The sequence below is a fragment of the Oncorhynchus tshawytscha genome, linkage group LG19 (genome assembly GCF_018296145.1).
Source record: "Oncorhynchus tshawytscha isolate Ot180627B linkage group LG19, Otsh_v2.0, whole genome shotgun sequence".
NCBI lineage: Eukaryota > Metazoa > Chordata > Actinopteri > Salmoniformes > Salmonidae > Oncorhynchus > Oncorhynchus tshawytscha.
This window is the reverse complement of record NC_056447.1, coordinates 38,405,163-38,419,314: the sequence shown is the minus strand read 5'-3', so window position 1 is coordinate 38,419,314 and position 14,152 is coordinate 38,405,163. Positions and strand designations below refer to the sequence as shown.

General features: G+C 42.1%; 1 protein-coding gene across 1 annotated transcript; it reads right to left on the bottom strand.

Moving 5' to 3' along the window:
• Positions 1 to 4,554: 4,554 nt before the first annotated feature.
• Positions 4,555 to 14,152, bottom strand: endouc (endonuclease, polyU-specific C). Its single transcript, XM_024379799.2, has 8 exons — positions 14,006 to 14,152; positions 13,502 to 13,573; positions 12,832 to 12,931; positions 12,365 to 12,476; positions 12,013 to 12,134; positions 10,777 to 10,883; positions 5,831 to 5,981; positions 4,555 to 5,613 (listed from the first exon to the last, which is right to left on the bottom strand). Exons 1-8 carry the CDS (start codon positions 14,014 to 14,016, stop codon positions 5,353 to 5,355), a joined length of 936 nt encoding a protein of 311 aa, XP_024235567.1. The 5' UTR covers positions 14,017 to 14,152; the 3' UTR covers positions 4,555 to 5,352.

Sequence of the window (14,152 nt, the reverse complement as noted above, 5' to 3'; positions counted from 1 at the left end):
GGCCTACATAAAGCTGTCCCAACAGCAGGGCTTTCTTTTCAGCACCATGGAGTGAATCCTTAACACGGTCACACCTGGCTATCAGCGGAGCCTTGTCTGGCAGCAAAAACAGTTAATTCAGCTTCATTTATTGCCTTTTTAAACAAATGTGTTTTTTTACTGACAATTGAAATGTACAAACTATGGCATAAGAGAATGATGAGAATAAGAGGCTATCCGTAATTTCGATTAAGACATTAATGAGTGAGGAAAAACAGACGTAGTCAATATAACTATTTGTTCTGCACTTTTGAAATGTACAGTGACAGAATTCAGAACATGGGCCATTCTTACAGTGTTGTCCCTGTACACCAAGTCAGAACTGTAGGATAAATGAAGGGGGCATATAAGCAGACAATGAAAGCTCTTAAAATAGTCAATGAGTACATTTGTCTAAAACAGGCTATAGGCTACATGTGCACCACCAGGTCAGAACAGTAGGCTAAACTATAAGGGGGAAAGGGACCAAATTATTAGGGTGAGGCACATGGGCTAATAACAGCTTACTACACAACATACACTTAGTATTACTTTCTTAACTACATTATATATATCTCCCTGGCATATTAAATCATTTATGCAGCGGCATACAAAACATTTTTGGAATCACCTTGTTGTGCTGTGCTCACTTGAACAGGAAGGTGGCGCCACAGTCCTTCTTGTAGGAACATTTTGTTATCAAACTTTGTCATCAATGTCTGGCAATCTCTGGATTTATGGTGCTTTCAAGACAAATGGGAATTCTGAAAAAAACAAGGTCGGATCATGACGTCAGTGATCTTCAGGTCGGGGCTCTGGAAAGAGGCCTGAGTTCCTGACATGGAATTCCAAGTTGGGTGAATATTCTAAATGTATTTTCCCAGTCAAAGCCTGTTTTTTTTCAGAGTTCCCAGTTGTCTTGAACTCACTGAAGTCTGAGATTTCCCAGTTCCGAGTTTCCAGTTGTTTTTAATGCGGCAGAAGTCATGCTGGATTGACAGCATGGCCAATGTATTCAACCTTTTCTGGCCCCTGGTGTTGCATGTGAATGTTTATCCTTTTAAGCTTGGAAAAGAGACCTTTAAAACCAAGAATTGGACCACACACCCTCTCCACTGAATAGCAGACTAGTGATTGCTTTGCAATGCTTTCAATTAGCCACTGATTCCTTGCAAACCACTCATTGTTGAATTGGCCATTTCCAACTTGTTGTGTAATGTTTATGTCCAATGGCCGATGAGCACCGATGCGTTTTGTCTATAATTTTGCTTCATATGACAAGGATTGAAAAGGATTTGCCAGTAGATTGCCGACTTGATTCATGGTGATGACTGTTTGTCCAGCTTGCTAGCTAAGATTTTGAAAGTAGCTACGGTAGGTATAATGTTATTTGATGTAATTTTATCTATGGCCAATGACCTTGAGCCTTCTTGGATGGGCACTTTTAATGTAAATCTATGGCAGCACACAAGGGGCTTGAATTTTCGAGTTCTCCCTGTAGATTTTTCGGTGACCATGAGTTTCACCATGAGTGACAAAACACTGAACCAATCACGGCGCAACTAGAGAACATTACCAACCCCTACACTTGTTATTTTCCACTGGCTGTCCCACCACCACAGAAAGCAGCACACCATATGTGAATTGATTGCCCCCCATCTATTGTCAGAGTTCATACTGCTAGGTGACCTAAATTGGGATATACTTAACACCCCGGCCGCCCTACAATCTAAACTAGATGCCCTCAATCTCACACAAACTATGAAAGAACCTACCAGGTACAACCTCAAATCCGTAAACATGGGCACCTTCTTAGATATCATCCTGACCAACTTGCCCTCTAAATACATCTCTGCTGTTTTCAACCAGGATGTCAGCGATCACTCCCTCATTGCCTGCATCCGTTATGGGTCCGCGGTCAAACGACCACCCCTCATCACTGTCAAACGCCCCCTAAAACACTTTTGCGAGCAGGCCTTTCTAATCGACCTGGCCCGGGTATCCTGGAAGGATATTGACCTCATCCCGTCAGTAGAGGATGCCTGGTTGTTCTTTAAAAGTGCTTTCCTCACCATCTTAAATAAGCATGCCCCTTTCAAAAAATGTTGAACTAAGAACAGATTGGTTCACTCCAGACTTGACTGCCCATGACCAGCACAAAAACACCCTGTGGCGTACTGCACTAGCATCGAATAGTCCCCGCGATATGCAACTTTTCAGGGAAGTCAGGAACCAATACACACAGTCAGTTAGGAAAGCAAAGGCTAGCTTTTTCAAACAGAAATTTGCAACCTGCAGCACTAATTCCAAAAAGTTTTGGGACACTGTAAAGTCCATGGGACACTGTAAAGAATAAGAGTACCTCCTCCCAGCTGCCCACTGGACTGAGACTAGGAAACACTGTTACCACGGATAAATCCACGATAATTATTTCTCTACGGCTGGCCATGCTTTCCACCTGGCAACCCCAACCCCGGCCAAAGCTCGGGACCCCCGGCTTCTCCTTCGTCCGAATCCAGACAGCTGATGTTCCGAAAGAGCGGCAAAATCTGGATCCCTACAAATCAGCTGGGCTAGACAATCTGGACCCTCTCTTCCTAAAATTACCCTCACTAACTTTAAGCGTCAGCTGTCAGAGCAGTTTAGCGATCGCTGCAGTGGTACGCAGCCCATTGTCACGATCGCCGTCGTTGTGGAATGACCGGACCAAGTTGCAGCATGGTGAGCGTACATTTTTCTTTATTATAAATATCGCCAACAAAACAAGAAACAACAAAAACGAACGTGAAGCTTCCTAGGGCTATACAGGCCACTAACAAATACAACTACCCACAAAATACAAAAGGGAAAAAGGCTGCCTAAGTATGATTCCCAACCAGAGATAACGATAGACAGCTGTCCCTGATTGAGAACCATACCCGGCCAAAACATAGAAACACAGAACATAGAGTTTCCCACCCGAGTCACACCATGACCAACCAAACATAGAGAATAAAAAGATTTCTACAGTCAGGACGTGACAGTCCCCCCCCTAAAGGTGCGGTCTCTGGCCGCAGACCTGACACTATAGGGCAGGGTCCGGGTGGGCATCTACCTCGGTGGCGGCTCTGGTGCGGGACACAGACCCCACTCCACCTCTGGCTCCCCCCACTTTGGTGGTGCCCCTGGTGCGGGGACCCTTGTCGCCGACCCCGGACTGGGGACCCTCGTCGCAGGCCTTGGACTGGGGACCCTGCGGATTGACGCTGGAGGCTTCGTGCAATGGATCCTCACTACAGGCTCTGTGCCATGGATCATCACTGGAGGCTCTGTGCCATGGATCATCACTGGAGGCTTCGTGCCATGGATCAACACTGGAGGCTTCGTGCCATGGATCATCACTGGAGGCTTCGGGCCATGGATCATCACTGGAGGCTTCGTGCCATGGATCATCACTGGAGGCTTCGGGCCATGGATCATCACTGGAGGCTTCCTACATGGAGCCGGAACAGGTCTCACCGGCCTGAGGAGACGTACTGGCAGCCTATTGCGTGGTGCTGCCACGCGGCTTACCAGGCTGGGGAGACACACTGGAGGCCTGGTACGTGGAACCGGAACAGCTCTCACCGGACTGGGGAGATGCACTGGAAGCCTGGTGCGTGGAGCAGGCACCAGATACACTGGGCCGTGGAGGCGCACTGGAGGTCTCAAGCGTAGAGCTGGCACAAATGTTGGGCGCTAGCACAGGATGCACTGGGCTGTGCAGATGCACCGGAGACCCAGTGTGCAGAGCCGGCGCAGGATATCCTGGGCCGAAGAGACGCACTGGAGTCCAGGAGCACTGAGCCGGCACCATCCATCCTGGCTGGATGCCCACTCTAGCCCATCCAATGCGGGGAGCTGAAATGTAGCGCACCGGGCTGTGAACACGCACTGGAGATACCGTGCAGTTGTTCTCAACTGGCCTACCTGGTTAAATGAAGGTTAAATTTAAAAAATTAAAAAGCACTGAGCTAGGCTGAAACTCCTCACTCAAGAAAGCGAAAAAGAGACCATGTTTGAATCCGGCTTAATTAACTCTATTATTATTATTTTTTTACATTGTTTGCAAACTGATATGTGACACGTATTAATGCCAAAATAACATGCAAAACATACATCAAAAAAGGATACAACATTTTATATATATTTTTTTGCTAAACAGGTGAGGATGAAAACAGGTGGGGCTCTGCCTGAATGACGGGTCGCCACTGGTTAACTCATACCCAGATAATGTTGTATATTCATGTTTTTGGCCAAAGCATAAATTGGAGAGAAAAAAACACTTCAAAACCTCACCTCAAACAGATGTTTAAAAAATTCGAGCTATTTCAACATAGAGGATGTCATCTTGAGGAGGATGAGCTGGCCAATCAACAGTCTACTTGTATGAATATTGTTAATAACCAGTAAACACCCATTATTTTGTTGTGGTAGTCCACACCATTCCAACACAGAAAATCTGCTTTTCAACATACTTAATTACCATTTGTTGGAAGGAAAACTATTACACTCATATTGTAATTAATTATAGGTCATATTTAATAGAAATCGGGAAACAATGGACAGTTACTTTAAAGGGTAAATGACAGAAAAATGTAATAGTAGCATATACTAACCAATTGCATAAGTAGGCTAGCCTATTCATAACTGGCTGTTCATGACTGCACATATAGAGAATGCAATAATACATTGACCAACGTTTGACTCGGCAATGCACATTTTATTACAGTATGGGCTACTGGTTGCATGAGCACATTTGGAAAATGGTAGAATGGCTTGTATTGAAATAATTATTGTGCCTTGACATAGGCACTTGTAAAACCCTACACATTGGCCAAGCAGGTGTCCAGATGGGCAGTGCATGTTGGGAAGGGCCATATTTACAGAATGCTTAATTTAGACTTCATGACATGGCTTATAAACAAATTCTATAAATGGTTTATTTAAATGAGGCACGACATTGCAATGAGTCACTGCTGTTGTGCTGTTGAAATCAGACACTGAGTTAAACTTTCTTTCTTCTTCTGAAACATGTTCTTTACCTTAACTTTTCAACTTGTAGGAAAACATCAGACTTTACAACACAAGTCCATGGTTTTATATCTTACACATGCATGCCCTGAGTATCAGATGTGTCAATGTATGTTCCTGTTGTGCAGATTACACAGTGCAGTCAGCTAAAGAAAGGTTATGTGCCTAATTGTGAAGCAAACTGGCCTGGTTAAATGCCCAGTCCAAAACAGTGTATGTGTGTGTGTGTGCAGAGTCTTATTCATAAATCTATGCTTGTGTGCGTGTGTTTGATGCCTCCAACTACAGGTGTCTGTTGTTGCTGCTAAGCAGTTTGGGGTAGGCTGTCCCAATGGAGCGCCCGTGCCTGACCACCACCACCTCCAGCTGACATTCGTCAATGTTGACCACCACTGTGGTGCTCCGATGTGTGTTGATGAGGAAGATGATGGTGTACAGGGCCATCTCAAACTCCGGACTGGCCCCCACGAAGGCACTGCCCACCGGCTTCACCAAACCGTGCCAGCTGAACTGGAGGTTCAGGACGTGGTCATCTTGGTCAGGCTGTGTGTGTGTGAGTAAGTGAGAAAGAGTGAGGGACATCTTTGTTAGACAAAAGTAAATTCATAAAATTGGTTTGTGTGGGTTGGGAACAAGCATAATTTAACATGAATTCGACATGTTTAAAGCTGCAGTGAGAGTGAAGTTTTTGATATCCTGTCAAAGTAAAGGAAATGTTGATCAACGTTACATGTTTGAAAAGGGCTGTTAGGACTCTTACTATGTCATGGTCCCTGGCTTTGTATCCCTTGTAGTCCAAATTCCTGCTCTTCTCCTGCAGGTAGAACTGGACCCAGTTATGGAAACCAGCAATCTCATTTCCGAATTTAGTCTCTCCAACAAACACATGCTCAAATCCGCACGAGTCCTTACTGTCAAATGAACAACAGACTGGGATAAGACACATTTCACACAACGTAACGAACAAAAATGTGGTGGCAATTCCAATGTTATTGCAAACTCCAGAAATGGTGGTCAAAAAGTTCCTCAACAAACAGCCAAACTGCTGGAGAGAAGCAGTGAACAAGTGACAGGATATGGTCCACATCTTCTGGACATAGAAAAAATACTGGTGAGCTGGAATTACCACAATAAACAGGTCATTAAATATATAATTAGATAAGGACCCACTATGTATCATACTTGGAGCAATATCAGAAAGTTTCCTCAGTGGTGGACAATGTAAAAAGTGGCTTATTACCTGACTCTTCCCTACAAATCAACACATGTAGGATCTAGTGTGCAAAATTATGTTGAAAGAATGTCTAAAATACACATTTTCCGGACGTTGAAATCTGGTTCATTTTCGGTTCTGAATGAAAGTTGAAATATGTACTTTCCGGATGTTGAAAATACGTATTTTCAGGATATTGAAAACATGTATTTTTTTCGGTAATTGTTTCTACGGACAAATTTCAACCGTATATAATGTATCTACATGTCAATGAAGAAAGCATTTATATCACATTATAATAGTTATTTACAATTAAAGTAAGAATAATTTCTATAACTAAAGATTGCAGTATTAAATATTTATTACTGTCCCCATCTTTCACTTGCGTTTTTAAAAAGCTTTAAAAGTCTTCTGTCAAAACCAACAGAACACTTCAACAACATTCTCAGTAACGGTTACAGAAATGTTTTACTTGCTATGAACCTAATATGTGGTTATTTATCTACCTTAGTTGAATGAAAGTTGAATGTAAGTCGCTCTGGATAAGAGCGTCTACTAAATTACCAAAATGTAACTGTAAATGTAAAAATGAACACTTGCAAAGCACACTTATTCTAACGAGCTCCGCACACAAACAAGACCAAATTTTGTCAGTCCGGACCAGACCAAATCTAAACCAATCATAGATGTCTATGTTTCACAAGTTTGGATAGCAGAGTACAGTCCTGTACAGTACAGTAAAGTTCAGTACAGTAGGCTACAGTACAGTACAATAGAGTATAGTTAAGTACAGTATAGGGGTGTGAACATTTAAATGTTAAAATTGTTAAACAAAATTGGGATCCTTAACATTAACAAAAATCCCAAACCGAAAAACGATATTTAACAATGTTATTTTTTTACCCCACAACATTAAATCACAGTGCAATTATCACAAAACATATTATTAACTGTGTAATAGCCTGACTATTCAATAAGCTATAAAGGCCTGGGGAAAGTTGTGTAGTATAAATGAAACCCTCCTCTCTCCCTCGCACTGGATCGCCTGGAGGTGAATTCATTATGCCGATTCTGTTGCAAAACGTTTCTAACATGGAACGGGAAGGGACCTACCTGAATTTGTCCCAATAGAAACTCTAATTTTAGTTGCAAAATGTTGCATTTTGCAACTATTTGGACTAATGATTACAACCCTGCTCTTTCTCTTAGCTAGTGATGTGAGTGTGTGTTCTGTCATCAGTCTGTTGCGTGTAGAATATCCTAGCCTATTCATTGATGATAGGCCCTGCTAGAGGGAAAACACCCTATTCATTAGCAGTGTTGGGGAAGCTACTCTGAAAATATAGTTTACGAAGCTACTAATTACTTCAAACTGGAAGAAGTTAAACTACACCAAAGCTACCCTTAAAAAAACATTGTTTACTTAACCGTCGTGGACACAGACATCTTGCTTCCAGACAAGCTAAACACCTTCTTCAGTGCCACCAACACCACGCTACCAAGGACTGTGGGCTCTCCTTCTCCATGGCCAAAGTGAGTAAGACATTTAAGTGTGTTAACCCTTGCAAGGCTGCTGGCCCATACGGCATCCCTAGCCGCGTCCTCAGAGCATGCACAGACCAGCTGGCTGGAGTGTTTATGGACATATTCAATCTCTCCCTATCCCAGTCTGCTGTCCCCACATGCTTCAAGATGCCCACCATTGTTCCTGTACCCAAGAAATCAAAGGTAACTGAACTACATGACTATCGCCCTGTAGCACTCACTTCTGTCATCATGAAGTGCTTTGAGAGACTACCTATGTAAGAATGCTGTTCATTGACTATAGCTCAGCATTCAACACTATAGTACCCTCCAAGCTCATCATTAAGCCCGGGGCCCTGGGTCTGAACCCCGCCCTGTGCAACTAGGTCCTGGACTTCCTGATGGGCCACCCCCAAGTGGTGAAGGTAGGAGACAACACCTCCACTTCGCTGATTTTCAACACAGGGGCCCCACAAGGGTGCGTGCTCAGCCCCCTCCTGTACTCCCTGTCCCTGTACTCCCAATCATCAAGTTAGCAAACGACACAACAGTAGTAGGCCTGATTACCGACAATGATGAGACAGCCTACAGGGAGAAGGTGAGGGCCCGAAAAATAAACTCTCACTCAACGTCGACAAAACAAAGGAGCTGATTCGTGGACTTCAGGAAACAGCACAGGGAGCACCCCACTATCCACATCGACCGGAGCGCAGTGGAGAAGGTGAAAAGCTTCAAGTTCCTTTGCGTACACATCACTGACAAACTGAAATGGTCCACCCACACAGACAGTGTTGTGAAGGACTCAAACTCAGTATGCTGAAGAAATTTGGCTTGGCACCTAAAATCCTCACAAACTTTTACAGATGCACAATCGAGAGCATTCTGTCAGGCTGTATCACTGCCTGGTATGGTAACTGCACTGCCCACAACCGCAGGGCTCTCAAGAGGGTGGTGCGGTCTGCCCATCGCATCACCGGACCAAACTACCTACCTTCCAGGACACCTACAGCACCCAATGTCACAGGAAGGCTAAAAAGATCATCAAGGACAACAACCACCCAAGCCACTGCCTGTTCACCCCGCTATCATCCAGAAGGCGAGCATCAGTACAGGTGCATCAAAGCTGGTGTAACCGATGTGAAATGGCTAGCTAGTTAGCGGTGGTGTGCGCTAATAACGTTTCAATCGGTGCCGTCACTCGCTCTGAGACCTTGAAGTAGTGGTTCCCCTTGCACTGCAAGGGCCGCAGCTTTTGTGGCTCGATGGGTAACGATGCTTCGTGGGTGACTGTTGCCGGTATGTGCAGAGGGTCCCTGGTTCGAGCCTGGGTCGGGGCGAGGGGACGGACGAAAGTTAAACTGTTACATTGATGCTGTTGACCCGGATCACTGGTTGCTGCGGAAAAGGAGGAGGTCAAAAGGGGGTTGAGTGTAACCGATGTGAAATGGCTAGCTAGGTAGCGGTGGTGCGCGCTAATAGCGTTTCAATCGGTGACGTCACTCGTTCTGAGACCTTGAAGTAGTGGTTCCCCTTGCTTTGCAAGGGCTGAGGCTTTTGTGGAGCGATGGGTAACAATGTTTTGTGGGTGTCAGTTGTCTATGTTGTGCAGAGGGTTCCTGGTTCGAGCCCGGGTAGGGGCGAGGGGACGGACTAAAGTTAAACTGTTACACTGGGATCAAGAGACTGAAAAACAGCTTCTATCTCAAGGCCATCAGACTGTTAAATAGCCATCAGTAGCACCTTAGAGGCTGATGCCCTCTATACATAGACTTGAAATCACTGGCCACTTTAATAATGGAACACTGGTCACTTTAATAATGTTTACATATTTTGCATTACTCATCTCATATGTATATACTGTATTCTATTCTATTCTATTCTACTGTATCTTAGTCCATGCCGCTCCGACATTGCTCGTCCAAATAGTTATATATTCTTAATTCCATTCCTTTACTCTGGATTTGTGTGTATTGTTGTGAAATTGTCAGATATTACTTGTTCGATATAACTGCACTGTTCGAGCTAGAAACACAAGCATTTCACCACACCCGCAATAGCATCTGCAAAACAGGTATATGTGACCAATAAAATTGGATTTGATTTGATTTAAAGTTACTCTGAAAAAAGTTGTTCACTTCATCCAAACTACTTTGTGGTAAAATATATCTGAAATCTAAAATGTCTTAGACTACAGATTGCAAGAACAGATCACTCTGAAGTCAGATGTTAACAGAATGTGTAAGTTAGCCTATTAAACACAAAAACTATAGTTCAAGTGAGAATAAGGCAGGTTTCACGCCAAAAAATAAAGGACATTTTTGCCTTCAAAAAACGTAGTGTGTAGTTCCAGTTGTTAACTCAACTACTACATGGCAGAAAAGTAACTACTGAAAACACAACCAAGATTTGAATTTAGTTCATCTACCACCAAGCTACTGCAAAATGTAGAAAAATTACAAGTTCAAATACATGTAGTTCACTACTATCCAACACCGTTCCTTACAAAAACCTTGATGTATTTGGAGACTTCCCATTTCAGATCAGTGCAGATGAATGTCTACAATGTCTCCTGGGACACTGTGTTTCAAATAAAGAGTGTTAGCTGAACAAATCATGCGTTCAATACAAGTTTCCGGGATGGACATGATTGCAGAAAAAGTGAGTTTAGTTTGTGTTTGATGAACGTTTGAAACCCTGAAGATTATGTGAATTATTTAATTGTTATCTTTATGGGGTATGTGAAATGTCAGAACTCGTCTTCTCTCCTTTGACAAATTATTTGCTTTTTACATTGTTTGCCATGAGCACTTGTTCACTGTGTACCATGTCATTTTTAATGATCCTTTGTGCATCCCTTTGATAGTATGTTGTTTATTGCAGAACTAGCATACGTTGTACAATTGCAGCATGTTTTCTGTTGCAAAATGTTTCACTATGGTGTGTACTAATGAATACTCCCCAATTCTTACCTTCCACTTCTGTAGTAGAGGTCGAACCAGATGGTGTACAGCTGACGCTTGAACGTCCTCAGGTCTGATTGGGAGTGGCCCTTGCTAACCAGATACCTGTGGGTATGCTGTGGGAAAAACATACATAAATAAATTCACCAGGTGACACACACCAAACTCCTCTCTGTCCATATTGTCAATGTGAGATGTCACAATGACTAATAGTCTTATGCATAAGAGGGTAAAACACAATTTGACAGAAATTGTGTTTTACTTGCCTGTTATAATTTTCTTAGAAATGTTCATCTCAAAATGATAAGTTGTATTAAACACATTTTGAACATGTGTCCTCACAGGCTCTTTATTTGAGAAAGAGGCCCCAGCCAAGACAGCGTGCCAAGACTCTCCAGATGTTTTAGATGTACTGCATTGTTCCCTGTGTTTTTCTCCTAACATCGTGGCCATGGTCATCCAAGAACAGAGTGTGACAGGAAGAGCCAATACACCCTCTGGAGTTTGGTTTCACAGAGTAGCTACTGACCTTATGTAGAGCATGGGAGTCCACTCACAAACATTCTGTTCAGGCAAACCCAAAAGCACTTATACATATAGCTTAGGGCAGGGAATTGCCAGGGACCTCACAATACTTTGGTGCCAATATGATTTGTATTGTGATTCTGTATCACAATTCTTTATGTATCACAATTCTATATGTATTGCAATTTGATACAGCGATTTTGTGATCCAATGTTCCAAACATATTGCTCACTATATGTCTGCTGCAGAGGAACAAGTAATACTTTCTACATATCTTGCATTACCCATCTCTGACATTGCTCGTCCATATATTTTTATATTAATTTCATTCCTTTACTAGATTTGTGTGTATTGGTATAAGTTGTGTAATTGTTAGATATTACTGCACTGTCGGAGCTAGAAGCACAAGTATTTCACTACACCCTTAATAACATCTGCTAAACATGTGTATGTAACCAATAGAATTTGAATTGAAGAGAGAGGAGAGAGAGGAGAGGATTTGAAGAGAGAGACATGAGAAAGCAAGTTTTTGAGAAAAAAGTGTTCAAAACATGTTTTATTTGTTTTTACAAATCGATATTTGGAAGTCACACTATCGATATGGAATCTGCGAAAATATACAATACTTCTGAAGCGAACCTCAGCCACGCTCTTAACAACTGAGCCACACAGGACCACTATACCAATTGTAGGCAATTTAGGTGACATGTTCTGCTGTACCTTCATGACCTCTGTGTTCAGAACGGCATCCAGGAAGAGATTGTTCTCTGTGACCTCTTCTCGGCTGACATGCTCTGCCACGCCTGTTGACCTCTCATAGTTGTCCAGGAGCTTCATGAAGCCTGCAGCGGAATGTCGTTGAAGACATCAAATAAGAGATTTAAAGTCACAGAAAGCCATTAGAAAGGCATTTGAAAGTAACAGAAAGTAATTTTTAAGTAATTCTAAAGTCTCAGAAAAACACTAACAAGTGTAATCTATTTGAGACGACTTCAGTTCACTACTAAATTCAGTTCATATATTCAGTTCAAACAATTTGTTTGACAATTTTGATGTAGACACAGATACTTACGGGAGAAGGTAGTAATGGTCTTCAGTTTGTTCTCATTGACATTGGAGAAGAGAGGCGATGAGGCATGGTCCCTGGCATGGTTACTGCCTTGAGAGACATAGCCAGCTTTGCCCTGGAGTGGACGATACATACATACACCAACAACTAAACACTTCCCTCATGACACAATAACATAGGCTAGGCCTTCTTCTTATGTGACTTATTTCAGTATAAGGACAGGAGTTTTTCTTGAGCAAGCCTACATCTTAGGGAGGGGTATTTTATTAGGGACTGGAATTTTTCCTGAGCAGGCCATTTTAGGAGGGACATTTCGGAGGTTTTCCTGTCCAGGAGGCCTACTTATGAGGGGCAAATTAGGGCCAGGAGTTTGCTCCTGTCCAGCTCCTAATTATAGCCTGTAACTAATAGTGTGTCAGGTAAGGTGGTCAGGGAAAACTCTAGTCATGGGGGCCCTAGTCATATCCCACCTGCACAGAGATGGTATAGTCAGTCCCAGGCTTCATGCGGTTCACATCCAGCTTCCAGAGCTCATTGAAGAGGTCTGACAACTCTTGGTTTATTGCCTGACTACAACAACAGGAGAGCAAAACATGTTTTATAATAAAGTGTAATAATTATAAGTATATAATAATCAGGTATAGAAATATTGTAATAACCAGATCAGTAATGTCCATGTAAACAATAGTTACTAAGGCTTTTAAATCCATGTTGAACCCATCATGATTCTAAATGAAGCAACAGTGAACTGTGATCTTTACTCTACCCCAGGTTTGTTTTGTTTTCCTTAAAACTGCCTACTGTAAAAGCATTTTGGTGTCTGAGAAAAGCACTATTAAAATACTATGTATTATTTGTACATTTCTAAAAACGCAGACCCTTGAAAGTAGTCATGAACCAATAGTGTTTGTCTATTCATTGGATTTGCTTTTAATTCTTTTGATTTCTGTTATTATTGTATAATACAGAATATCTTGTGAATATTTTAGGAATATCCACATTCATACAATAATAACAGTAAATGCAATGAAATCGGATGGTTTAAACTAAAGGCTACATTGGACTGGATTATGTGCTAGATTATCAGAAACACAGATGAACAGTAGAGAGAGCAAATGTCATCTTCAGTAATTCATATACCTTGCTGCATCCAAAGGGGGGAACACCACTGCCAGCAAAATGACAAGCAATCCACAGCCTAGCAGAGCAGACCTGTAGATTACACAATTTTAAACATAATATTGTGGTAACAGATTTCCATAGAAAGGTTTTAAAACATGGATGCATTCAACTCCTTTAATAAATCGAAAAAGTGAGAGAAAAAACTCTAAATTAACTGATTGACTCCATGGTCAATCCATAACCTATTGACAATCACTATTGAAATATGTTGGTTATGCATGTAGTGCATGTTTTGGACTTTTCTCACTACTCTATGGCAATAACATACATAACAACATTCTTCATAAATTACGCAATGGAGAACAGAACAGAGTGCAAACACAGGCAACATTCTCAACTTGTTCAGACATGGTTCAGTCAGTGATGTTTTTAAATGAATGCAGTGAAAGTTATGCTGTGATTCTTTAAAAAAAAAACAGTTTCAGAGTAAAAACCTTTACGTAAAATAAAACGTTATTTTACCGTAGTGCCATAGTACCTCCTAATGTAGGCTTTTGGTAGTTTACAATTTTCGAGGTCCAGAGGTATGCTGTGTTCAAAGTTGTCTTGAACGATTGCAACAATAACTCTGCCTCTCCACCCGAAACACTGTATATACAGTCGACAAAA

What these genes read in the sequence shown, in the direction of transcription:
- endouc (XM_024379799.2), bottom strand. An exon ending in ACTATACCATCTCTGTGCAG is followed by an intron (nt 12,477 to 12,831) that starts GTGGGATATGAC and finishes CGTCCACTCCAG; the next exon opens with GGCAAAGCTGGCTATGTCTC. An exon ending in GACCATTACTACCTTCTCCC is followed by an intron (nt 12,135 to 12,364) that starts GTAAGTATCTGT and finishes ATTCCGCTGCAG; the next exon opens with GCTTCATGAAGCTCCTGGAC.